Source organism: Crocuta crocuta, unplaced genomic scaffold, assembly GCF_008692635.1.
Source record: "Crocuta crocuta isolate KB4526 unplaced genomic scaffold, BGI_CrCroc_1.0 scaffold367, whole genome shotgun sequence".
Taxonomy (NCBI): domain Eukaryota; kingdom Metazoa; phylum Chordata; class Mammalia; order Carnivora; family Hyaenidae; genus Crocuta; species Crocuta crocuta.
Genome location: NW_027527936.1, coordinates 5,714,272 through 5,739,474, shown reverse-complemented (window position 1 = coordinate 5,739,474; position 25,203 = coordinate 5,714,272). Strand labels below are relative to the sequence as shown.

Genomic DNA, 25,203 nt, shown 5'->3' with positions numbered 1-25,203 from the left:
ATTGATACGTGGGAACCACAGGCCTGTTTTCCCAACTTCACAGATTAGGAAATGGCTCCAACTGGAGACTGGATGGTCTGGGGTTGGGAAGGTGGAGAAAAGGCTTATCTGTCTTATTCTTCAGTTCTTTCCATGGCTCAGAAGGATCCCTAGGCCTTGGTCAGTGAGGACGTTACTTTCCAGCAAAAGCCCACTGCTATGGGTGCGTCTGTCCTCAGTGCCATGGGTGTACATACCCAACTCTCCCAATTCCCCACGTTAAGTCACAGACTCATAATGCGGGGTCGTTGGGGGACCACAGCAGGCACATACCCAGCACTAACCTTTAGAATCAGCTCCACTACTTCCGTGTGCACTAACCCATGCACAGGCTCCCCGTTGACATGAGTGATGAGGTCACCCTGACGAAGCCCCGCCTCACTGGCTGGACCTCCATCCTCCACGTGCTGCCCCAGAGAGATAACAGTCCTCAGCCTGGAGCCTGAGTGTGAAGCGTGGGGCCTAGTTCTGCTGTTCCCTACCCGCCCCCCCCACCCCCCACACTTTGTACCCGGAGGATAGTTTGAGCAGGGACAGAAACTGGGACAGACAGGCAGGCCCTGGTAGGGGGAAGGCAGAGGAGTGACGAAACTGGGAGACAACAGGTCTGGATGGCCAGACATACCCACACCATGTGGTGCACAGTGTAGACGTCTGAGTCACCCATGTAGACACGAATGGCCCGTAGGGTGAAGCCATACTTCTTGCCAGCTCGGTGGATAACAATGGGGGGCCTCGAGCTGCTGAGAGCTGGCAAAAAGTCCCTGCTTGGAGAAGAGTCCCTGGATGATGGGTTGGATGACTGGGAATGTGGGGACATGGGGCTGGCCAATGGAGAGCAGGTGTGTTCTGGAGAAAGAAAGACAGGACTGAGCAGGTCAGAGGACCCTGGCCTGGCCATGCTCCCAGCCCAGCCCCATCTAGACTAGGTTGCTGATCCGACACAGCTGTAGTCACAGGCAGACACTAAGCCCAGGGATGCCTTCATCACAGACTCGGAGCAGCAAAGCCCGCCTCACGTGCCCAGACCCTCCCCGGGAGGTGATGGAAGCTAACACTCACTGAATACGTACTTGTATCCCTCGGGCCCCCTGTATGTATTCAAATGTTGCACTTACCCTATGAGCTACCACTAGTAAGGTCTACCTTTTTTGATGAGGAACTTGAAACTCAGAGAGGTTAAGCAACTTTGTCAAGGTCAGGAGCCAGGATTTGAATGTAAGCTCTCTGCCTCAGAGCCTGCACTCGTTACACGGTGCCATCTCGCCTTGTGGCATATGCACACACAACCTGACACCCATGCACACCTTCAGAGACCTCTAATCTCCTAACAAGGAGGCAGCAGTGACACACAGTCTCTCAGACACCTGCTCCTTAACACAAGACATACAGACATACCTGCTGTGTGCAGACCACTGCCCCAGGCCCAGAGACTCCAGGGCCCTTCCTGTGAGTTTTATCCTAGTTCCCTGGGGGCCTTACCTGCAGGAATGAGAAGGGACAGGGTTGTGGCTGAGGCGGACTTGATCACTTTGTTGATGGGGCGAGTGGTGCGCTTTTCTGCAGAGTCCCCGGAGAGCAGCCGGTGGCGGGCCCTGCGTACCGCCAGGTCACTGATGGCCTTGGCTGTGGCTCCCTCGGTCAGCTGTGGGGTCCCGCGGCCTCCTCGAGTCTCCAGAGCTGTGGGCGCAAGTGAGCACTAAAACCTGCAATGCAGCGGAGCGTCCCCCCACTTGCCTGCCTGCAGCGCCCTCCATCCCAGGCCTTCTGGTCACTTGCCGGGCCACACCTGGACTGGAGCTGCAGCTCTGGCCAGTGGGCTCCTCGTCTAGCTTCAGCCGCCGCTCCACTGGCCGTTCAGGGACAGGCCCAGATACCCCTTCTCCAGAAGGGGGTGTCAGAAGCCATGTACCCTCCAGCTGCTGCCTCCTGGGGGTGCTGCTAGCCTCCTCAGGGCCCTCAGGGAAGCGAGGAGCATCCAGGAGGCCTGAGCAGCGGCGTCGCACTGTCAGTGGAGGGCTTGAGTCGCTCTCGGTGTGGGAAGACTCAGACACTGACAGCCGCTTCCGCAATCTGTGAGACACAAGGCCCAGGGTGAGACAGGCAGGCAGTCTCCCTCCTCCAGCTCAGGCTCCCTGAGGGGCTCACGAGAGCTGTAAGTCATAGAACTTTTTTCCTCAGACATTCCTTGCCCCTCACTACCCCCCAGCATCTGAATCTCGCCCAAGATCTGTAACAACTAATGGATGGCTATATTGCCCACCCTCGGTGGGTTCTGGATGCTCACATCTCAGGGGAGCCAATCACCCAGCTCCGGTCTCGGCCCTTCAGCCCTGCCAGGCCATCGGAGCGGTCGTCCTTCTCTTCGCTCAGGCTGCGTTTGGTGGGGGGCGGCACCCGGCGCTCCTCGAGCAATGAGAGCCGCTCCATGCTACTGTACACCTGTGGGCACAGAGTCTGTGCCGGGGACAGACCCCAACAGCCGCACCTCCCCAAAGTATCCTTGGCACCTGAACCCAGGAATTGGAACCAGTTCTCCCCTTCCCTCCTCCATACCAGGTGAATATTCCAGAAAGCGGCTACTCCACTGGCCTGACTGGGCCTCACCCCCGGCATCTCTGATGTCAGGGCCTGAAGTGGTTCCTGCAGTACCTGTCATATGCAGGCCAGGCCCTTTCTTCCTCCTTCCCTAGGGATAGCCCCATCACCTGCTGCCCCCACCTGGCCCAGGCATGTTGCTTGACTGGTCCTCTCCTCCCAGTCCTCCCCAGCCTGGGCCTGCTCCATCGCACCTTGCTGAACCTTGGAGAGCATGATGAGAACTGGCGGATCTCCAGGCAGCCATCCTCACTCACTTCTTCCTCGTCCTCTGAGTCCACGTGGTGGTAGCGCTCAGAGCGGGCTGGGTTAGACACACAGGACAGTTCCCTTTAGAGGCCCCGAGTGGTGCCTCCTTTTGACCTTTATCAGATCTCAGGGGGCCTGGAGAAGTCACTCCCAGTGCCCAGTTCAGGGTGCACAGATGTTTCTGGGCAAATAGGTAGGATCCCCACTCCTCCCCATCCCACCAATGGCCTTACTGTCAAAGTAGCTGGTATCATCCTCTGACTCCAGTTGAGGAATAAATTCAGCCTTCTGGCGAAGAAGTCCTGTCCAGTCCAGACCAGTAAAGAATGGGTGCTGCTTCACCTCAGAAGCACTGCCTGGGGACAGGGAGGGTGTGGGCGCTGGATGAGCTGCATGGAGTCCAGGCCAGCAAGTCTGGTGGGAACTGAGACCTCGAGAGGCCAATCCCAAAGGCCTCAGCTATGGCACCTTTCTTCTTGTGCTCACAGGAGCAGGGCAGTCTCAGGACCAGACCACACCTATAGCCTGAGCTTCCCAGTTATATGGACTCTACCTCCCTCTTCCCTCTTCCAAGTTGTGACAAAAGGTCGGTGGGGCCTGTCCTACCTGTCCCCAGTCTCTCCAGAGGGTTCTGGTGGAGCAGTTTAGAGGTGAGGTCCTGGGCGTCTGGTGGCAGTGCATCCTCCCCCTCAGGCCACACAATCTCATCTGAAGAGTTGGGGGTAAGAGGGAAGGAGTGGGTTAGAAAAGGGTCTCAGAGGTTGTGGGCAGAGTGGGGAGATAAAGAAGAGGTTTCTATGAGAAGACATGGGTAGGGAGGCATAACGGCCCCAGCCCAGAGCCCCTGAAAGCCTTGCCTGGGACGCAGCTCCTTAAGTTCTCTAGGTTCCTGTCCTCCTAGGGGGTCACACACACCCTAGCCTGCAGCTTGCTCTTGACCCAGGACTGTCCTGTCCTAAAGCTCCAGCTCACCCCGCCTTTACACTTCAGACACTAGTACACTCACACATACACAAATGCACACTCACAGCACACACACACATACACAACACAGGCATACGGGGATACGTGAACACAAATGGAACAAGCCCCATGTGACACACACGGTGCACAGGTACACACACGCATGCATCTAAGAGGCAAGCATACTACACACACACACACACACACTAACTCAGAACAAGAACTCATAAGCCTCACAGGTGCATGTGTAAATCAGATTTGTGGGTCCAGACTCTGTCTCCCCAGTGTGCCAGGGTCATGGTACCTACCACTGATCACTTGCCCAAAGAGCTCCTCCGGAGTATCTCCAAAGAAAGGGACGCAACCCACCAGGAACTCATACAGGATTATGCCCATGGCCCACCAGTCCACTGGCTTCCCATAGCCCTGACGCAGGATCACTTCTGGCGCAATGTACTCCGGGGTCCCGCATACCTGGGCACAGAGAAGTTGGGCTGGCTCATTGGCATAACAGCTGAAGAAGTGGGGTTGTTCCCACCTCTGGAGAAGAAAGTCTCTAAAGGAAGACTCGGCTTACTTTGGTTAAAGAACAAGATCAACAGGAACCCAGGGTACCAGAGCTGGAACTGTTGGTGGAGTGAATTTATGTACTTCCTAACTAACAAAACATATAATTCTAGCCTGGAACAACCTCTCCCTGGGCCCTCAACACCTTTTTCTGGCATCTTGTTCCCACAACTGGCCTCTGCCCTCCAGCCTGCCAAAGACAGGCCCTACAGTCACATGACTACTATAGGGACTTGCAAGTAGTCACAACCTGAACTGTCAAGTCAAGGAACATCCAGAGGCTAGTCTCAAGAAGCTGGGCTATAATCCAGTGGACTTGGAGTGGTGTTCCAAGAACAGGCTCCAGAAGAACCTTGCCCTTGACCAAGGCTAGGAGCTAAGAGTAACAATGGTGATACAAACTATTTTCTCCAAACCCTGAGGAAGATGATGATTTTGGATTTTATAGCCATATGATTTTTGTGGCCCACCCTATTTTCCAAATGTGCTACTTGCCTCAATACCTCTCTGGAACCAAAAGGTGGAAAAGATAGGAGCTCCCAGTCTTAACATCTAGCTAAGTATGTGGCCCCTCACCCCACCCTTATTCTGAAGTCTGGAACTCAACCCCAAAGGTCTCAGCTATCTTTCCATACCTGCTTGTCCAGGAACTCCCGGGCATCCTTTTCAATGTGGCCCTCATACAAGTTTGTTGTCAGGCTCATGAGGCCAATTTTAGAAAGGCCAAAGTCAGTAAGCTTGATGTGCCCCATGGATGTAATCAGGAGGCTGGGAAATCAGAGAAACAAAAGACTGGAGTTATTTCCTAGTTTTCCAAGAGTGCTGATTTTATATATACCAAAATTTCCCACTCAGGCTTCTACAGGGTTCTTGTGAGATATAAGCAGGGTAGCTTCATCAGGGAGATGGCTATGAAAAAAAAAAATCTCTGGCTTTGGGAGTACTACATTCTGAATAAGCAACTAACCTGCTCTTTGCCCATTCCTCCAACTCATTAATGTTTACTCCCCTCAACTATAGTCTATGCTGGGGGCAGGAACCAGCCAGCTGATGGACAGACTCTATTCCACAGAAAGATCAGCCTCATCCCACGGCTCTAGCCATACCCAGTCCTCTTTCTTCACTGGGTGTCTCATGATACCCAGACTCAGGGAGAGGAGAAATGGGTACATCATCTTGCTCCACATGCACAACTGGTTTTAAAATTTTTTTAAAGCTTATTTATTTTGAGAGAGAGCAAGAGCACGTAAGGAGGGGAGGGGCAGAGAGAAGGAAAGACAGAATCCCAAGCAGGCTTCACATTGTCAGCGCAGAGCCTCATGCAGGGCTTGAACTCATGAACTGTGACATCATGATCTGAGCCGAGATCAAGAGTCGGGTGCTCAACCGACCATGCCACCCAGGTGCCCCTCCATAGCTGGTTTTAAAGGAGGGCTGGTAGGGAGAAACCAGAAATAAGATCTCACAGAGAATGGTCTTTTTCTTCTCCCATCACATACTCTGCCAGGACCATTTCACTTCATGACAAAGGCTTCACCCTGCCACCCCTTTATTCTACAATTCCCAAATCAGCATCTGACTTCTTTTATGAGCTTCATGCCTACTAACTGCCCAGATGTCTTATGGGCACCATGAACTCAACCTGTCCAAAACAGAGTCACACTGCCTAAGTGGTCTTCTTCTCAGAAAATGATTTCCGTTATCTCTGAGCTCTGTGATAAGTAGTTTATTATTTATAAAAATATTCTGGCTCCCAAAAGGTCTTATACAGTAACTAATGCAACAAAGGTGGGTATTATCATCCCCAATTTTTAAGAGAAGGAACATGAAGCTCAGAGAGGTTTAATGAACAGACCCAAGCTCACAGAGTTAACAAGGGGTCATTTGAACTCAGTGTCTACTGTCAAACTCTGTCTAGTGTCAAAGCCACTTTCCACCACAGAGGCTTTTCCCCATGCATTAGTCCTAAGCTAGAAGTCTGGACGACACCCCAGACTCCTGCTCCCTTGCTTCTCTCCCACCACTCACGCCAACCTTTTGGTTTCCTTTCTACTTCCTAGCACTATCTCTTCTCTTCTGCATCCTGCAGGTCTGGTTATTTTGGGCCTGGTCTACTGTAACAGTTTCACCACTTTTTCCAATGCACAGTGCGCTTTCTAAACCTAAACCAAAATCTGGGCATGTCGTTCTATCATACCCTTGGCTAACAGGCCCTTTGAAGACTTGTTAGGATGCTTTTTTATTTTATTTTATTTTATTTTATCTTATTTTATTTAAAATGTTTATTCTTGAGAGAGACAGGCAGACAGACAGACAGACGGTGAGTGGGGGAAAAGCAGAGACAGAGAGGAAGACAGAGAATCTGAAGTAGGCTCCAGGCTCTGAGCTGTCAGCACAGAGTCTGACATGGGGCTCGAACTTATGAGCTGTGAGATCGTAACCTGAGCTGAAGTCTGACACTTAACCAACTGAGCCACCCAGGTGCCCCCGACCCTTTAAAATAAAACCCAAACCTAACAAAAAGACCCCTGATGATCTCATCCCAGCCTATCTCTCTAACATTCTCTCTTACTACTCTGACCAATTAACAATCTCCATTTCCGCATACTGTAGTTCCCAGGTCTTATTCTCTCACACCTGGGTGGGCGCCTTTGGAAATCCTGCTTCGTAGCTTTAGAAAGCTCCTCTTCCCATCTGACTTGTACCTTCCGAGAAGCAGCCTATACTCAAATATTTCTGTTCCCATACTACACTTACGTTCTATAGGCCAGGGACTATTTTACAGCCCAGGTTACAGTGCTTGCCCCAGAGAGGCCAGTATATGTTAGAACACTTGTTCATCCAGCTACTAGATGTGCTGATTCTTTTGTTCCTGCTTGGTTTCTTTAGTGGAGCTCCTCAGTGACTCTTACATGTCACCAAAGCCTTATGATGTGCTTGCCAGACTTATTGGCAATGGTCTTTGCATTTGGGGTGGTCAGGGGCTAGAGTACTAGGCCAAGATGGACAACCACAAGAGCACTATTTCCTAGCATCCATTCTGGGAGAGATTCAAACATGCTGTGTCTGCCTCCACTTATTTAGAGACCCGAGGGAGTCCTTGGACAAGGGACTAAGAGGGTAGGCATACTTGTCAGGCTTGAGATCACGGTGCACGATGCCGTAGTTGTGTAAGTACTCCAGGGCTAGCACGGTTTCTGCGAAGTACAGACGCACCATGTCCACAGGCAGGGCCCCGATGTTCTTAAGCAGAGTAGCACAGTCTCCTCCTGCAACAAGCCCAGGCCACCATGAAGGAAAGATCCAGTTCCCTATTCTAGACGGTCTCAGGCTTTACAGTCTCTGAGGCCCCAGAGAATGGCCTGGGGCCAGAGACTGTGAATCTAGCCCTTCCACTGCTGGTACTGGGGAGGAGGGACAGACAGAGTGTGGAGACAAGTAGGCAGCAGGGTGAATCTGCCAATGGCTGTCAAGGCCACTGTTCAGGCCAGAGAGGGTAGGAACCCAGGCATTTGTGCCTGTGAGTGCACTTGCAGGGATGGAGCCGAGTTATTTTAGGGTATGAGTCTTGTATATTATAAACACATCTGACCGAGACTTCAGCATTTGTTCACTTATTTCCTTCCTGACAATTATCCTTTGGTTTTCGAGTGAGGTAAAACTGTAAACTCCCAGCGTGTAGCTTCTGAATTAAAAGGGGAGTTTTGTTCAGTTTCAACGTCAAGGCTTAGGCAAAATATCTTTGGCAGTTGTACACAACCGTGAGAGGGGATGTGGGAAGGCCACTGGCAAAGCTGCTGTCTCTCCCCATGTGCCCCGTGATGCTCTTCTATTCCATTCCCAGAACATTTTGTGTTCTTAAGGGGTGCTCCCTTCACAAGCCAGGGCAATGGCATTCCTTTCTTCTGAGGGTCCAGATGCAGTCCTCCCAGCATGCAACCTTGGTCTGTGTGGCCCTGCTACCTCCTTTGTTCCTGCCTGGGGCCAGCAGTAGAGACCATCCAGGCTTTGGAGTGCAGGATTCTACAGCTATTGGACTGATATATCTTGTCCCAGAATGTCTCTCTTTGCACCTGACACGGGCAGCCTCATAGCAGCTACTGCTCCAGAGGCCTCTCCCTATGAGGGGCAGGGAGCCTCGTGCCCACCGTGGCCAAATGGTCTCTGAGATCCTAAGGCAGAAACCAATGCCAGAGAGAGACTGGGAAGTTGGGCTCTGAAACATCACCGCTATACAAAGCTGTTGGTCCCAGCTCAGGGCTAAGCCTCATGTTGTACCTTGGCCTCCATGCCAGGCCACCTTTCCCAGTACCTTCTACATACTCCATCACCATGCACAGGTGGCGCTTGGTCTCAAAGGAACAGAACATGCTGACGACAAAGGGGTTCTCAGCAAAAGTCAATATGTCACGCTCCACAAAGGCCTGCTGGATCTGGTTCCGTAGGATCAAGTTCTGCTTGTTGACCTTCTTCATGGCAAAGCGCTGCCGAGTGGACTTATGCCGCACCAGGAATACAGCCCTGGGAAACACAGCCCAGCCCAGACCCCATGGGCCCTCAGCACCGAGGCTGTGCTCCCCACCACCCAGAGCCAGTGTCCAAACTGCCTCCTATCATACCTTGTAAATGCACAGAGCAAAGGAGCAGGGGTGAGCTTATCGATGAAAAGGATCTGGGCCCCCTGCCAATATAGCTCTGCAATTTCCCAATATACCAAGTCCTGAGGACAGAGCTCAGCCCTTCCTCAGAGCTCAGTATAGGAGGAGTGCTACCAAGAGAGGTGGGGACCTTGTCTGGGAAAGGAACAATGCCCAGATGTCAGAGGAAACTGAGTTCTTGTCTCTCCAGGAGGTTTTGGAGAGGGAGAGGGTCTATCCTGAGGCAGTTGCTGCCTGGAGGATTGGGCATCGTACACGTCTAGAAGGAAGAGTCCAAGGGCTGACTTAGCTCTAGTCCTGGCTACACCCTCCCCTCTGCCTTTACCCATAGGCGCCATTGCTGATGAGCTTAATGGTCTCGAAGTCCTCTTCAGAGGGTGTCTTTTTAGCCAGAGATGCCCCACGGCCCTGTAAGACAAGAGCAAAGGCAGGAGGCAGGCATGCTTCTCAGAGCCCACGTGCCTGGGGAAGCCGGGCCCCCGATCAGCTCAGCTCTCGGTCTTGCTGTGGCCCCCACCCATTCTTCCTCAGTCAGGAGCTGAATGACTTCTGAGATAGTACGTACAACCACCCACCCTCCATCCCTCCTTTAGGTATTCTCTCACAGAGGACTTGCGGATATTTGCTTCACAGGGCCCAGTCTTCATGACTGGGGCAAAAGCTAAAGGTCTTTACCTCAACTGAATCATCTGTCTCTGGAGTGTCAGGACTGTCATAGCTGCTCAACTGGGCCATTTCTAGAAACAAAGCAAGAGCACAAGAGAAAAGTGTGCACAGCAATGTCAGGCACTTGAGTAGTCCACTCACATTACATGATAGGTACTTGCAAGGTAGGACTTCATATTTCCCACATCTGTGCAGTCCTGTGGCTCTATCCTCAGAGGAGTCACAGATTTTGGACTTATTTGCCAAATAATATTGCCACTCCTATTTCTAGAAGTCCAATGCCATTCACTAGGCCTGGCAAATTCCAAAATGTTTCCGTCAAATTTAGGACAATTACTGGAAAACAGGCCCTAAGGGTGGGCTACTGGTCCCTATCCTGCTTTGCCAGATGGGGTTGGGGAGCAGAGAAGGCAGAAGCAGGGTGAGGACAGGCCAGGAACTTAGAAGCCTGGGGTTCATGAAGGGGCACAGTGTGACGCCCCAGGTCGGGGCCACACCAAAGACACAGGAGGACTTGTAAGGTGGCAGACAAGGAGGTAAGCATGCAGAGGAGGGGACCATTTTTGAAAATGTAACTGTGGTCCTTTGTTGTTGACCTCTTTTGATATTAGGTCCCAAATCCAACCCAAACTGGGCTCACAGCAATCCAGCCTGGGTTAGTGTCAGGCAGATGTGAACAATTCTGAAGGAGGAGCTGTTTTATAATAGAGAATACAGGCTTCCTCCAATACCCCTGAGGCCCCTGATGCTGAGTCACATCCGTGTCCAATCTAAGTCTCTTCTCCAAGTGGCTTTCCTGAGGTTAGAACTTGTTGGCTGTGGGGCCTCTTTGCAGGCAGCATGCTCACCCTCTAGGGGATCCCGTGTGAGGCCCAGTTGACTAACGATGTAGCGGGGAATGTCACATTTAATCCCTTGTCCCTCTTTGGCATGGCCCTCGGCTGCTTCTAACAGGTGGTAGAACTCTTCAGGGTCAAACTCCTGTACCAGGGGAGAGAGGTGGTCAGTGGTGAGGGCTACACATGAGGGCTCTGGTTTTCACAGCACATACCCAGAAGAAGATGAACAAGAAAACTTTCTCTTTATGATGGCACACCCCTGCCTCCAAATGCCCTGAAACATGATGATTCACAGATCATGAGAATGGGGACAAAGCTGTCTTCCAGGTCAGCTCCAGACTGGACATCCTAAGCATGTGCTGTCTTCCTGACAATAAGAACCAGAGCTTTTGGCTTCAAGAGAGCTCAGCCTATTCACCTGGGCCAAAGCCTTCTGCCAGCCAGATGACACTGTCACACACATGCGCACAAGTACGTACAGGCCTGCCTTCAGATATTTACCAAGCACCTCCTACGTGCTAGGACCAGAATGCCATGTGGACAACATAGCCATCCTTGTCTGCACAGAGCACAGAATAATGAGGGTTCTATTTACTGAGTCCCTACTAAGTGCTACACTCTGGGCTAAACCCTGCTAACACCTCTATGATCTCAGTGAGGAAATCAAGGCCCAAAGAGATGCACTGATTTAATCATGGTCACAAAGACAGGAAGGGACAGAAAGCCAGCATTCAAACCCAGGCCTGACTCCAAGCCCTGTCCAACCATGGACTTCATGTTCTTGAGGAAGAGGCCCTCTGCTTTACCATAACCCCAGATTCCCTCACCTCTGGTCTCAACATTTTGGAGACTCATTCACTGTCACAGGAGAGTAATCTTTTTTATGAATTTAAAATGTGAATTAATCTAATAAGCCAGATCTGGAAGTCCTTCTAACTTCTTATTCTTCCTCAGTCCCTGTCAGGTCAGAGTGTCTGCCTCCTAAACCCCTAAGGCTCCTCCATCTACCTCTTCTCTTTTCCCCTACCACAGGCCTCCTCAGGCCACTCCTACTCTCACATGAACTGTTGCTTCTGGACTATTTCCCTGGTCATCCTGCCCTCTCTTCCAATTCACCATCTATGTTGCAACCACAGTAATCTTTCTCAGGAGTAAATCTGATGGAATGTTACTCAGAAACAAAGAGGAACCCATTACTGATGCATGCAACATGTATAAAACAAAAAAAATTATGCTGAAAGAGTTTAGAACATACTACATAATTTCATCTACACAAAACCACACAAAGGGCAAACTTATCCATAGCAGAAGAGAGTAGATGTACAGCTGCCTGGCAGTGGGAGGTGAGGGATGGGAGAGAGACTGACTGCAAAAGGCACAAGGGGACTTTTTGAGGTGAAAGAAATGTTCTCTGTCTTAACTGTGGCGATATGAAAGTGTGTATTTTGTTAAAACTAACTGAACTGTATACTCAAAAAGGATGTATTTTATTGTATATAAATTATATGTTAATAAAGTTGGTTTAAAAAAAGTAAATCTGGGGCACCTGGGTGGCTCAGTCAGTTAAGCATCCGACTTCGGCTCAGGTCGTGATCTCGCAGTTCCTGAGTTCGAGCCCCACATCAGGCTCTGTGCTGACGGCTCAGAGCCTGGAGCCTGTTTCAGATTCTGTGTCTCCCTCTCTCTCTGCCCCTCCCCTGCTTGTGCTCTGTCTCAAAAATAAATACACTATAAAAATTTTTTTAAAAAGTAAATCTGACCCTATCACATTCTTACCTAAACTTTCTGGTGGCTCCAAGTGGCCTTCAGGATAAGCCCAAATTCTGGAGCAGAGAACCCAACCCTACATGATGCCACCACGCCTATCCTCCAGGTTTCTCCCTCATCAATTCTTCACACGCACCCTGCACTCCATTGAATGCCCTTCCCAGGCAAACTCATAATCATCCTTCATGTTCCCCAAGGACCTTCCAGCAAACGTCCATCCCAAGGGGGACTAAGGCACCTCCTTCCTTCTCCATGTTCTTGTCACACCTTGGACTTCCCTCAGTTGCAACACTACCTGCAGTATCATAATTATTATTTCTACGTCTCCACACCTCCTACCCGAGGCATTGAAAGACCTGTCCACTGCAGAGGGAGCACCTTAGTCTCGGGGACTCTGCTATGTTTAGGTCTGTGTCTCCAGTGTCTGGCATGGAGTAGGTGCTCAGTAAAGTATTGCTGCATGATGAACTGATGGACTCGACTTGTGCTAACAGAACTGTCCTGTGCTCTTCACCACCCAGAGCCCAGTCACCTGGGGCCTGCTCAGTGTGTGTGGGCCAGACAACTATACATTAGGACCAGCCATTTTCTTCACAGGAGCTCGTTTGGGCCCCAATGCCAGCATACCACATTTAAATATGGATGTCAGCAGCAGAAATGACAGTGGTGCTACCATAGTTTTACTGTTAGCAGGATACTTCCTCTGTATGCCCCAGCCCTCCCAACCTTCTCTGGAGCCCACTCACCAGGCATTCCAAGAGCCGAGCTGGGCGGGCAATGACGATCATTAGCTTCTTCACCAGCTGCATCACAAAAGCCACTTCTGAACTCTCTGAGCGCTCATGAGCCTGTAGAGAAGACAAAGGTTGGTTAAGCAATCCACTGGCACTTTGTGGTTGGGCTAATGCAGGACTGGGCTGGGCAGAGTGGACTCTAGGGAGACACCAGTTGGTAGCACAGAGACTGCTGCAAAATGAAGGACTTAGGGAAGGTCTGTGCGTCACAAGAGAGAGCAGGAACTGTGTGAACTTTAGGACACTACATGACACTGGGGAATGCCACAGAGACATGTGGCTTTACCTGTCCCTCCATCCAGACCCTAGCTCAAGGGACAACTCTCAGGGGAGTTTCACTATTCACTCCCCACCCCAGGCAGAAGGTCAGGAATAGAAAGACTTCAAAGCAGGAATGATGCGACCAGACAGGTATTTTAAAAAGATCACTCTGGCTGTAGTGTGGATGGTGCACTAAAGAGCACAAGCCTGAAAGCAGGAAAACCCATTAATGGATTACTGTAATAATGTGCACAAAAAAGGCATAAATCAAGGCAGGAAGAATGGAAAGAAACAGACAGCCTAGGCCATTTCAGAGGTAGATGACGGAGTAGAGCAGAGGGTTGGATGAAGCAAGAAGAGAAGGGAACTGCAACTGCAGTTTTAGGAAAAGTTCAGTGATCGTATAAATAATATAGGAAACATATCAAGATAAGTAGTTCAAGTGAGGGAAGATGGAGAAGCTCCATTTTGGACTTGCAGAGTTTCAGGAACCTAGATTAGATACTTTCTTGGGTATTTACTCAGCCCAGGAGCCTTTCTCTTTTTCATGGAAACTGCCCTTCTAGTAGCTGTACTGAGTGGCTGCACCTTCCACCCCACTTCCAACAGCTGACAAGTGTGGATTACTCTTTTGTCGGACGCTTAACCGACTAAGCCACCCAGGCGCCCCAAGTGTGGATTACTCTCCTAAAATTTAAAAATGGATGGCAAGACAACTGTTATCATCAGTGTGCTAGAAGCATATAATCTACTGTTGGATGAAAAGGGATGGCCACATCTACCAAAGAGACCAAGGAAAAGCAGCACAGAGGAAAATGGCATGAAGGAGAATCATTACTTCCTGGGCTTCCCACAGCTTCTGGTTTCTAGTTTTGGTCCCTTAAGACTGGGTTGCATTCCTGTCTTTAATTCTCTAAGACCCACCCACCCTTTTCATCTTTATAATTAGTTTCTCCTTCCTGCTTAAACTACTTTGAGTTAGCTTTCTATTACTTGCAACCAAAGAATACTAACCAATCTGGAAGTCAAAATGGAGGAGTCCAATAAGCCATGGACTGGAGCTCCAACATTGATGTGGGGCTAAAGAAACAAAGAGAGAAGTGGCCAGGTGGTTGTCCTCAGCACATGGGCAACAATGGAAGACATAGAAGGAGATGAAGCTGTCAGGGAGAGTGTGAAGAGAGGAGAAAGAGGAGAACCGACACTCAGGGTCGTACCCTGTGGAACACCAGCATTTAATACTTTTATGTATTTTTTAAGTTTTTTTTTTTTTTCAATAATCTCTACACCCAACATGACACCAAACTTATGGCCCCACATCAAGAGTTGCATGCTCTTCCAACTGAGCCAGCCAGGTGCCCCCTAAAGCCAAAAGAATGCCAGCATTTAAGAGAAGGAATTTGTGAAAGGGCAGCAAGACTGGAGAGAACAGTGTCATGACCCCAAGTGTGAGAAAAAGGTCCAGGAGAGTCACACTGTAGAGCTCGGCAGAGTTGTGAAGCCTGAGGATCAAAAGAGGCCATAGGATCTCTTTGGCAACTGGCCATCTGGTTGCTTGGTAACGTCTGCCTGAAACAGTGTTAGTGGAATGGTGGGAAGGGAAAGTAGAAGGAAGAAGACTGAGCAGTGAATAGGTTGTTAGTAAAGAAAAATAGCAAATAAGGACCATTACAAAAAACTGATTATGAAATGAAGAGAGAGGCTGGGCACATCATAAATTTTGTTTATTCTTTTAAGACTTAACCCAAATATCAACTCTGTGAACCCTCAATGAGGTCCTCTGCCTGTACCTCCCACCCCACCCAAACACATAAGAACAGGAACTAACTGCTCCCTTTTCTGTTTCATTTGCTTACACGACATGGTGCCACATATTTGTTTGTTTGTTTGTTTAAAATTTATTTTAGAGAGAGAGCAGGAGAGAGGGGAAGAGGGGCAGAGAGAGAGACAGAGAATGAATCTTAAGCAGGCTCCATGCATGGAGCCTGACTCGGAGTTCAATCCCATGACCCTGGGATCATGTCCTGAGTGTCAGACATTCAACTGACTGAGCTACCAGGCATGCCCTACACTTTGTTTTATAATTAGTTGTCTGTTTCTATAGCTACACTATAGAGCCTTGCTTCTTTAAAACTTTGGTTTCCTCATCTGTAGATTTAGAGAATCTAAATTTAGAGAATCTTACCTACAGTGTTGCTGTGAAGATTGAATTAGATCAGTTAAATGAGATAATGCAGTGTCTAGTATGCATTAAGTGCTCTACAATAACAGTGATGTTTTTTTTTTAATGTTTATTTATTTGAGAGAGAGAGAAAAAGAGTGTGAGTGGGGGAGGGGCAGAGAGAGAAGGAAACAGAATCTGAAGCAGGCTCCAGGCTCTCAGTGGTCAGCACAGAGCCTGACACAAGGCTCGAACTCACGAACCACAAGGTCATGACCTGAGCTGAAGTCAGATGTTTAACTGACTGAGCCACCCAGGTGCCCCATTGATGTTTATTCTTTTAAATATAAATCTTACCATGCCATTTTCCAAATTACAACCATTAATAATTTTCCCACTGCCTTCATGATAAAACCTATGCTCCTCACAGACATTTCAACCTTTGCCCCTCCCCGCTGCCTGTCCCATTCTAATTTTCCCTGCAGACATCCTTCACCTAGTCATGCCAAACTACTTCATCTGCAATTCCTGGAATGTCCCAAGTTCCTTTATACCTCTCAGAGTGGCCTGATTCCAGGCGCTAGCTGGTATCAGCTGCTGGTGGGCAGACTGACCTTACGTGGTTGTTCCTGTGTATCCTCTGATGACTCTCTTGACGCATTTACTGTTTACATTTGTTTTGCTTACACAGGTTTGTAAATATTATTGCCTAAGATATTTGTATATAACTTGTAGCTTTTATTTAGTCAAAATTCACATGTTAATGACTTATGATAGTGTCCTACTCCTGCCATTATGTGGTTAAAAAAGAAAATAATTCCTCTCAAAAATTTTAATGTGGAAACAATAAATTTCACAGGAGGGAAAAAAAAGGAAAAAGGAACAACAAAAATTATTTTCCTAGTGAACTCCTACCTACTCGTCAAGACTCAACTTCTCCAGAACTCTCCATGCAATCAGCATATCTTCCTCTGTGCTCAGAACTGACCTCTAATATTTAGTGCTCATCAATTCACAATTACTATAATACACAAAAGTGCGATAATTCACGTAGAGCACTCAGTGTGGTGTCTGGCACACAGTATACTTCCATAAATGACAGCTGTTATTTTTACTGTAATGATAGCTTTTCTTTTTACTTGTTGATGGGTCTATAACCCCACTTAGTAGCAAATTCCTTGAGCTGGAACCTGCAATGAACTTTTTTCTGAATTCTTAGGGCCTAGAAAATTAGGGAGCAGATGAACTTACTGACTCCATAGTCAGTGTTCTTGTTGCACCAAACAACCTACTCCCGGGGGAACAAAAGTTTGGGAAGACACCTGAAAGGTGTTGGGCAAGGCTCTCACTTTAGCATTTAAGGATATCAATCTTAGATATACAAGCAACCTGGGAAGTCACTCTACCTTGATCCCTTACCTGATGCCACAATCCCAGATTCCTATCCACTGTTGGAAAGTTATTCTTGAACAGAAACAAAGAGCTGCCAGGGATCTGCATGAGAATTTAGTTTTCTAAAATCGTATTTCTACAATGTCTAAATTTAAGTATTACTCTTGAAACCAGAAAAAACCATTTTCATAGAAGGAACTACTTTTTCATCTATTAAATCAAAACTTTTCTCACTGTAACTCTTGCCCAGTGGGTTAACAGAACTTTTAGAGGATGGAGAACAGTTTGCTACCTATTATGTATGAGAAATCTTCCAATATTTGATAGTAATAATCATGGTCATTTTTAATCATCTTGCCTCTAGATTCCAGTGTTTCCTAAGTAAAAAAAAAAAAGAAAATGAATAAATAAACTCCCTACTCCTAATTTCTAGACCAACACACTGAAGTCCTGTTTGATCATTAGCCCTGGCTTCTCAGCTCAGTTGGTACTATCCCAGAGCAAGGTCATGGGTCTAGAGGTAATAGGGGCCTGGACTGGGAAATACTCTAGTACACAAAGAGGCACATGTCCTTCCCGCTAACTGTACTAATGGTGTAGTATGGGACAACTGTGACTTAAGGGGGCAAGCATCCAACTACCTATGTCTAGAGGCCAATAAGAAAGCAAACTCTGGAGCATGAAGCAGTAGTTAAGAACTCACTGGACACTCTGGTCTTGACCATCTCTGGGTTATTTTATATCTAGCCTCCTAGGGAAGGCTTTTCACACTGGGGAAGATCAGGTCTCTAAATACCTAAATCCTTACTAACAAAGTTCTCACCACATAAACAGAATGTCAGCAAATAGATAAACCCATAGTGCAAGCCCCAGCCTCTTTTCCCTTGGCTGAGCAGCACCACTCTGAAGGCTCTGCTTACACCAGTATTTCTACTAGAAGAGAACCCATCACAGCCACAGGGGCCACTTCTAGGCTTTGGGTGTTTATGAATACTACCAATGTTGGAGCCTCAGGCAGAGTAACTGGAATCAGAAAAAGAAAAACCCCACAGAACTGAGTTCTTCTCACACCACACAGGTTTCTCTTAGTAATGCAGGGCACTGAGGAGGAACCAAAGTCCATTAGCAACCACACTTTGGGGTGGCCCTGCACATGAGTAAGGAAGCAGACAAGTCAGCTGAGATGACTGGAAACACTGTCTTAGCCTTAATCTTAGCCTGGAATTAATAATACACTACACCTCACAGAGAATTTACCAAAATTCCAGCACAAGAACACTCACATCTTGCAGAAGTTTCTCTAAATTCTCTTGAAGCTCGTAGAAGTAGTGTGATGTAATGAGACGACTCCGAGATTTATCCAGGCAGTCTCGGGCCATCTCAATCACCTGATGATGAATAAAGCTCAAGGTTCCATCTGCCAAGGGCAACACACTGTCTGGAGTGTTGGAGGAAATGAATTCTGCAAGACGCTCTTCCATTTGTGCGGTGGCCTGCAAATAAAAGCAGAAAAAGTGACACTTCCCTTCTGGTTCCAGCTCAGTTGGGAGCTCAGCCTGAAGGACCTGGTAATAACCTGAGGACAAGCTCTGTGATCCTGGTTTCCTTGATGTTGCATTTGGGGAATGTGACAACTAGACATATGAAAAGATCACCGTCAAGTCAAAACATTACAGTCAAGGCCCTTTCTCACTGTGACCTTGCCTATCTCCCCGTACTATTTGGAAGATGTGTTCTTTTGCTCTGAGGACCTGGAAGTGTCTGTTGCTCTCCCCCTTTGGCATGCTGCTTCATGCCTGTTCATGCTGTTCCCTGCATGTAGCTTTTTCACCTGCCAAGGCTGCCTGGCAAACTTCTATCACTCCTTCTAATCTAAGTTAACACATCACCTGCTTTCCTCTGGGAAGTCTTCAATTCCTCCATGTAAATAGGGTTTTATTTCCTCCATGCTGCCACTGGACCTCTCAACTGTATAAACTTAGTGTATAGACACTGCTAGTTTCTAAACGTTTCTCTGAACTGGGAATTACAAGTCAGAGAGAATTTGATTTTTTTCAGGATCCTCTTACTTGACCTTAGGACTTAACTGGACTAAGCAGATGCTCAGAGAATGTTTATTGAAGGTGTGAACCTGCCTCCTCACAGACCCAGACCTTCAACAGAGAAGAACAAAAGTCTGGCTCAGAAGCCTCTGGGGGACCAAACTGCACAGTCATGTCAAACAATAAATACACACCAGTTAAAAGTTCCTAGCTGCCTGTCTAGAACGCAGCCTTTTTTCCTTTGCCCTCAGGTGGCAATTTCTGATTTCCAGTATATGTTTAGGTGGATGTGTGTGTGTCTGAAATAAATGAATATCCTTCATTTATTTCATCATAACCATTTTTGCCACATTTTTACTGTATAACTAATTGGCCATAAGGCAATTTTGCTATAAAAGAAAAAAAATACCTGGTTGACAGTTTCATTTGACAGTTTGTTTTCACGTCTCCAATAACGCAGTACTCCCATTTTTGTATCATATAAATCTTAGCCTTCATAATGGTCTATACAGTGGCACCAAGTTTTGAACACACATTTTCCATAGAACTTTGGAACATCTATAAATGGACATGTGACAATATGCTAAGAATGAACAACAGTGTGAAGACTTTCACAACACAATACAGAGTTATCAATATGTGCCCGAGTATCTAGAAACTGATACTTCTCTTAATGAAGTATGAAATTTTAGTCAACAAAGGAAGAGTGTAATGCTAAACAAGGAGATGAATCAATAAGCAAAAACAAAATGTATAAAATGATGACCAAAAGACTTTGAAGACAAATGTTTAGGTACAATCAACAAACTAAAATCAGTTATTTGTGCTGTATTTCAATGAATCTACACTATACATTGAGAATGTATTCAAATATTTTGTGTATTTTGTATTTTGTTTGCAAAAAGGCTTTTAATTTTGTGATTTTTTTTTTTTTTTTTTTTGGTGTTTGACTATGTCCTTTTTAATGAATGTCCTTCATTTCTTTGTGATCTTCTCTTTTACGGCAAAATTGCCCAATGGCCAATTAGCTATGTAGTAAAAGTGCTTATGGAGAAACTACCCAGAACTGTGTATATAAATACACATCTAAGTGTACACACACACACACACACACACACACGGTATGTAGAGAGACAGAAGAAACAGAAGGAAAGGAACCTAAACATATTTTCTCTAACAGTTCATCTTTACATGAATGGTTTGGAGACATGCATATGAAGCAAATATGCGATGTTAAAATGATAACATAATATCTAATATATAAGAAGGAGGAGGAAACATGTGAGATGTATTTTAAAGACTACATACTCCCAAATTTCTTTATAAGGATCAAGCGTAACAAAATGATTTCTTAGCTGTTCATTCTGCCTGTCTTCCTCACTCATACTCTCTAATTCCTGCTCCAAGGCATAGAGAGCATAGACCACAGGGCAACAAAGAAATAACAGCTCACATTGAGTGCTTACTATGTACAGTTAGAAAAGCTTAATGTCCATTAACCTTCAGAAACTCTCTATGAGATAGATACTCTTATTATCCCAAATTATAGAAGAGGCAAATGAAGCACAGAGAAGTTAAATAACCTGTCTAGGATCATATAGCTAGTAAATGGTAGAAGCAGATTTGAACCCATTCAGTCTGGGTCCAGAAAGTATCCTTCCTTACTGCTATGCTTCACTGTGTATGTCAAGAGGGAAATCACAGGGTTTCGTATCATTTCCCTAGGCCACCCATGTGTGTCCAGAAGACTATACTGGAGTCTAGAAAAAGGACACTCTCAAAAGAGTAGAGAACCAACTGCGCATTAGGGACCTTAGACACAAATGAACAGGTAGACCCAGGGAAGCCTGGATAGAGGATGAAAATAGAGGCTTGAGGACCTCATGCTCCTTGCTGTCATGGACAGGGAGCCTGAGTTGGTTCCCTGGTTCAGTCAGAGTCAGCTGTGTTCTGTAGGAATAGGACCTGGCACAAGATGACCAGGTCAGAGTGTATAGACATGCTGTGTGCAAAAAGGGAAACAAGGGCCTTTGTTCCATATACTTGGTGGTTTCTAGCCAAACCGTAGAGCTGTGAAGCCTACTTCTCCACTATCCCAGGAGAGTAATCTGCATTCCTCTTTCAGCATTTTCCTGCTTGAAAACTCTGTCTCTCATCTTCCTGCTCCCTCTGGCCAACCTGCCAGTCCAGCATGTCTGTCTGCTGTGCACTCTATGGGCCTGGTAATGAGGCTCTGCTTAAAAATCTGCATCAAAGGAACGTGCTCTCTGATAGCCAATCCCATTCTATGGGGACTCTGACTTACAGACCTGATGTGCATGGTTAGAAACAGGGTCCCCAATTCTTCCCTTCCTCATTAACATATAGTGGAACACCTTTCTAACATTTCTCTCTCGATACCTCCCCAGGGAGTGGAGAAATAGAGGCCCTGCAAGCAAGCCCCAGACTCATAGTCCTCTGCTGCCTGCCTCTTCTCCAGTAGTCTGGAAACTTGTGTTTGTATCCTCCTCCTGGTGGATGCCTTTCTGCTCTTCTTGATTACCTCTGGAGAGAGCATTCCATCCCCTCACCCCCTGTCTTCCCACAGAGGCAGCCCTCCTCAGAATCCTTACCTTGGGAAATCTTTCTTTGTACACATGATTCATCATTATTATTTCACTGTCAAAGGAAACTGGGGACCGTCCAGGACTAAATGAGAAAGAAACAATTGTGTTACTTCAGTGCCACGGAACTATCAAGAAGAAAGATGACCATTCCCAGAGTCCCACTCCCACTGTCTGTAGCACCCACACACTCCCACCTTAATGAGCGCTGAGTTCTAGAGTCTTCCTTTCTCCTGAAGCTCCCAGCACACCTTGTTTAGTTCAAAATGCTGCCATCTGGAACTAGGCTACCTTCCTGCAAGAAACCTAGCTTTCACAAAGAACTCTGCCAGCGCCTGAAAAGGCCTAGAAAGGAGGAGACCACATCTGAGTCTACTTGTAGCCTTCCTAGGATGATCTCCCCCAGAACAGGACTCCCTGGGTCTTCTTTGCTTTGGCCTGTAGGATCGAGTATACTCCAGCATGTTCTAGGAATCAAATCAAATCAAACCACCACCAAAACAACCAAAAGGAGACAGTGTATACCTGTATCTTTTTCCAAACACACTGGAGCCAATGAGGCTAACTTGAGCTCTGACCTGGGGGATAAATGAGGCCAATCCAGCTTGTAGTGTGTTATAAGCCCGGGTCATCTAAATGCTCCCCTTTGGCCCATGTTACATCTTCTTAAGGGATTTCAAAGTTTGAGCCACACAAATGAATGGATATTTGGGGTCCTGACATGTGAACCCCAGCAGAGGTAGGTTCAGAACGGTTCCTCTTTGCCTTTCCTCCCTGGAGCGGAGCCATGGGCTGCCTGCTGTATCAATATACATTACCAAATATTTTAAGAGTAATATAGCAGGGATTTCCCTGAGATACTATAGTCCCCTCAATCTCAAATGGACTAAAATGTACCCCTTACCCTGTGGATTCTGGAGAGCACCAAGATTCATGTGTTCCTCCGAGTGAGACAAAGAAAGGCACTGGGATCCAGACTCCACAACACTCATTTGTGTTTCTGATCCTCTATACTACAGTCCCAGTGATCATCTCCATCAGTCTCTGAACTTGAACCAGTCTTTATGATCTGGCCAGCTCACTCCCCAATATTCACAGTAGCAACATCACCTGGAGGGATTCTTCCTGGGAGGCCATGTTTCTCTGGGTCCCCAACCCAAACATATTAGTCAACTTATTATTTCCCATAGGCTCTGGAAAGCTGAGCTCAGTCATTAAAGTCATGCCCATTTTAATCTCCACCCTCTTCCTTAACCTGGAATTTTGGCGCAATTTTATCAGCTAATGCCAAAGAAAAGAGGGAATTAGTCTAAGGAATTCACAGATAAATAGCTGCTGAGGTTTGCTTGGTTTGATGAGCCCAGGCGATTCAGGGAAATGAGTTAGATTCAGATGGACATTTAGTTCTGCTTCTGAAATGGGCTTCTTCCCCAAGTCAGCCGCAAGTGTCTTCAGCGGCATCTTCTGTAGCTGGCCTAGTTCATATACCCTGGACCAGTAGGTTCTACAGCCGGTGAACTATCAGAATGGATCATACTATTACTCACCTTTTACTGAATGGAGCTTAAAGTACATTTCTACTGCTAATTACTTTTTTTAATGTTAATTTATTATTTTTGAGAAAGAGAGAAAGACAGCACAAGCAGGGGAGGGGCAGAGAGTGAGGGAGACACAGAATCTGAAGCAGGCTCCAGGTTCTGAGCTGTCAGCACAGAGGCTGACACGGGACTCAAATTCACGAACCTCGAGATCATGACCTGAGCCAAAGTCAGACACTAAACTGACTGAGCCACCCAGGCACCCCTCTACTACTAACAACTTTCAAAGGGAAAAAGAGAGGGACCACTTGACAGTATCATCAAATATGCTTGAGCATCACTGGACTTGATTCATTTGAGCTGTGCCAAGGTGCTGTGCCAGGGGTTGGCAAACTGGCCCACAGACCAAATCCGGCCCGCTGCCTGTTTTTGTAAATAAAGTTTACAGAATGTCTGTAGGTGCTTTCGCACTACAATAGCAGAATTAACTAGATGCCACAGGGATTGTATGGCCTACAAAGCCTAAATTATTTACTATCCTGCCCTTTATAGAACATTTGCCAATCCCTATGTTGTGCAAACAGGCTGAGCCCCATCGGTCCTGAGGTAGCAATCAGAGAGTCCTCCTTACCTGAGGCTGCGAGAACGGGGCCGCATGGCTGGGGACTGCCGTCCCTCCTCATCTGGTACACTCTCTGTGCTGAAATGCTTTGTTAAAAAGTGCAGCTCATCAGCTGTAGGCTGGAAGGGCAACTGGTGAAGCTTTTCCTGTGAGGAACATGATGACTAGAGGGAAAAACATTAAAAAACAGCATTACAGGCATGTCTAAGCGCACACCAGGAACAGAGAAGACTTCCCAGTCAATGTGAACCCAAAGGCAACCAAAATCAGGCCTTCTTTGCTTTGTTTCTTTTAGCCTCCACTGTGTAGGATTCCCCTCTCAGTTCCTTCAGAGCCTTTAGTCCTGGGGAAGCCAAGATAATAATAGCTGACTTGAAAACAATTAAGAATTCCAAACATGGCCCAATGACTGAGATTCCAGACAAGAGCCCACTGCCAACCACAACAGACCTTTGAGGGAGTGAGCCATGCTACAACAGGCATCCCACCAGACATAGCAACTGCTATGACAGCCCTATGCAGCACCAGAATCGGTGAAGTCCCCCTTTCCTGACGAGAGAGCAGGTACCGTTGGCTCAGCTTCTGTTCACCATATAATGAAGAATCTGGGGTTCAAATATCTAAATCCATTTAGAGTCAGAGCTGCAGCACCACACTGAGGAAACTGTTGCCACAAGTAAGCCTCAACACCAAGTGAGAAATCAGAATTTTTTGAACTACCAGCAGAGGCTTCCGTCATGGAATGCTATAATATATGAAACTGTAAATAGCTAGTAAGAGCTCTCCACAGGCCTCTGTCTTGGCCACATTTTTGGAAATAGTTTGGATAAAAATTGCAAAACATATCTTCACCCAGCTGCCGCTAAGATGAAGTAAAATTGGTTTTATAAAGTATCCCAAAAAAATAAGCTGCAGCCAGGGGTGAGTCTATTAAAATTTATTGAACAGGTATATGCCATATATATCTTTATCTTGCCTTAGGTCTTAAAAAGTCACCTGAGTAAAAGATTAAGGGGTGGTGGTGGTGGTAGGGGATGTTTGCCAGGCAAAGATCTAAAGCTTAACTGCTGCTAAAAGACCAGTGAGATTTTTGGATTTATTTATGAGTAATATCTAGGTCAAGGGAACAAATGATAGTCCTTTTACCTGCTTGGTATTCATGAATGTCGAAGATGCCTAGGAAGACCTGAGGAATGGTGGGAGACATGTGGAATGGGTCATCCAGGCTGCTGCCCAATCCAGCCTGCAAAGTCTACAATGCTTACTATTTGGCTCTTTACAGAAAAAGTTGTGAACCTTGTCATCCTGGCTTCAATTAAAACTTGCTCAATGAGGAAGACTTGTTTTACTGTCAATTGTGCATAGCAGCAATTATGGCATCTGTTGTGTTTTAGGCTAAAACCTTCTCTAAAAGAAATAGAAATAGAAGTTTTAAAGATAGACC

The 25,203-nt window shown here is 47.0% G+C and overlaps 1 protein-coding gene across 3 annotated transcripts in view; it reads right to left on the bottom strand.

Moving 5' to 3' along the window:
* Positions 1 to 25,203, bottom strand: part of MAST2 (microtubule associated serine/threonine kinase 2) — a 178,182-nt gene that overhangs the window by 2,445 nt on the left and 150,534 nt on the right. For all 3 annotated transcript variants that reach the window (XM_077752130.1, XM_077752132.1, XM_077752131.1), the window contains 19 exons: positions 23,769 to 23,923; positions 21,609 to 21,684; positions 18,238 to 18,447; positions 13,093 to 13,194; positions 10,589 to 10,721; positions 9,750 to 9,811; positions 9,400 to 9,482; positions 8,729 to 8,937; positions 7,547 to 7,685; positions 5,052 to 5,184; positions 4,158 to 4,323; positions 3,493 to 3,594; positions 3,120 to 3,242; positions 2,832 to 2,941; positions 2,327 to 2,481; positions 1,829 to 2,112; positions 1,522 to 1,719; positions 665 to 888; positions 324 to 446 (listed from right to left, as the gene is read on the bottom strand). In XM_077752130.1, coding sequence (XP_077608256.1) covers positions 324 to 446; positions 665 to 888; positions 1,522 to 1,719; positions 1,829 to 2,112; positions 2,327 to 2,481; positions 2,832 to 2,941; positions 3,120 to 3,242; positions 3,493 to 3,594; positions 4,158 to 4,323; positions 5,052 to 5,184; positions 7,547 to 7,685; positions 8,729 to 8,937; positions 9,400 to 9,482; positions 9,750 to 9,811; positions 10,589 to 10,721; positions 13,093 to 13,194; positions 18,238 to 18,447; positions 21,609 to 21,684; positions 23,769 to 23,923 — 2,787 coding nt within the window. The remainder of the gene's footprint in view (positions 1 to 323; positions 447 to 664; positions 889 to 1,521; positions 1,720 to 1,828; positions 2,113 to 2,326; positions 2,482 to 2,831; positions 2,942 to 3,119; positions 3,243 to 3,492; positions 3,595 to 4,157; positions 4,324 to 5,051; positions 5,185 to 7,546; positions 7,686 to 8,728; positions 8,938 to 9,399; positions 9,483 to 9,749; positions 9,812 to 10,588; positions 10,722 to 13,092; positions 13,195 to 18,237; positions 18,448 to 21,608; positions 21,685 to 23,768; positions 23,924 to 25,203) is intronic.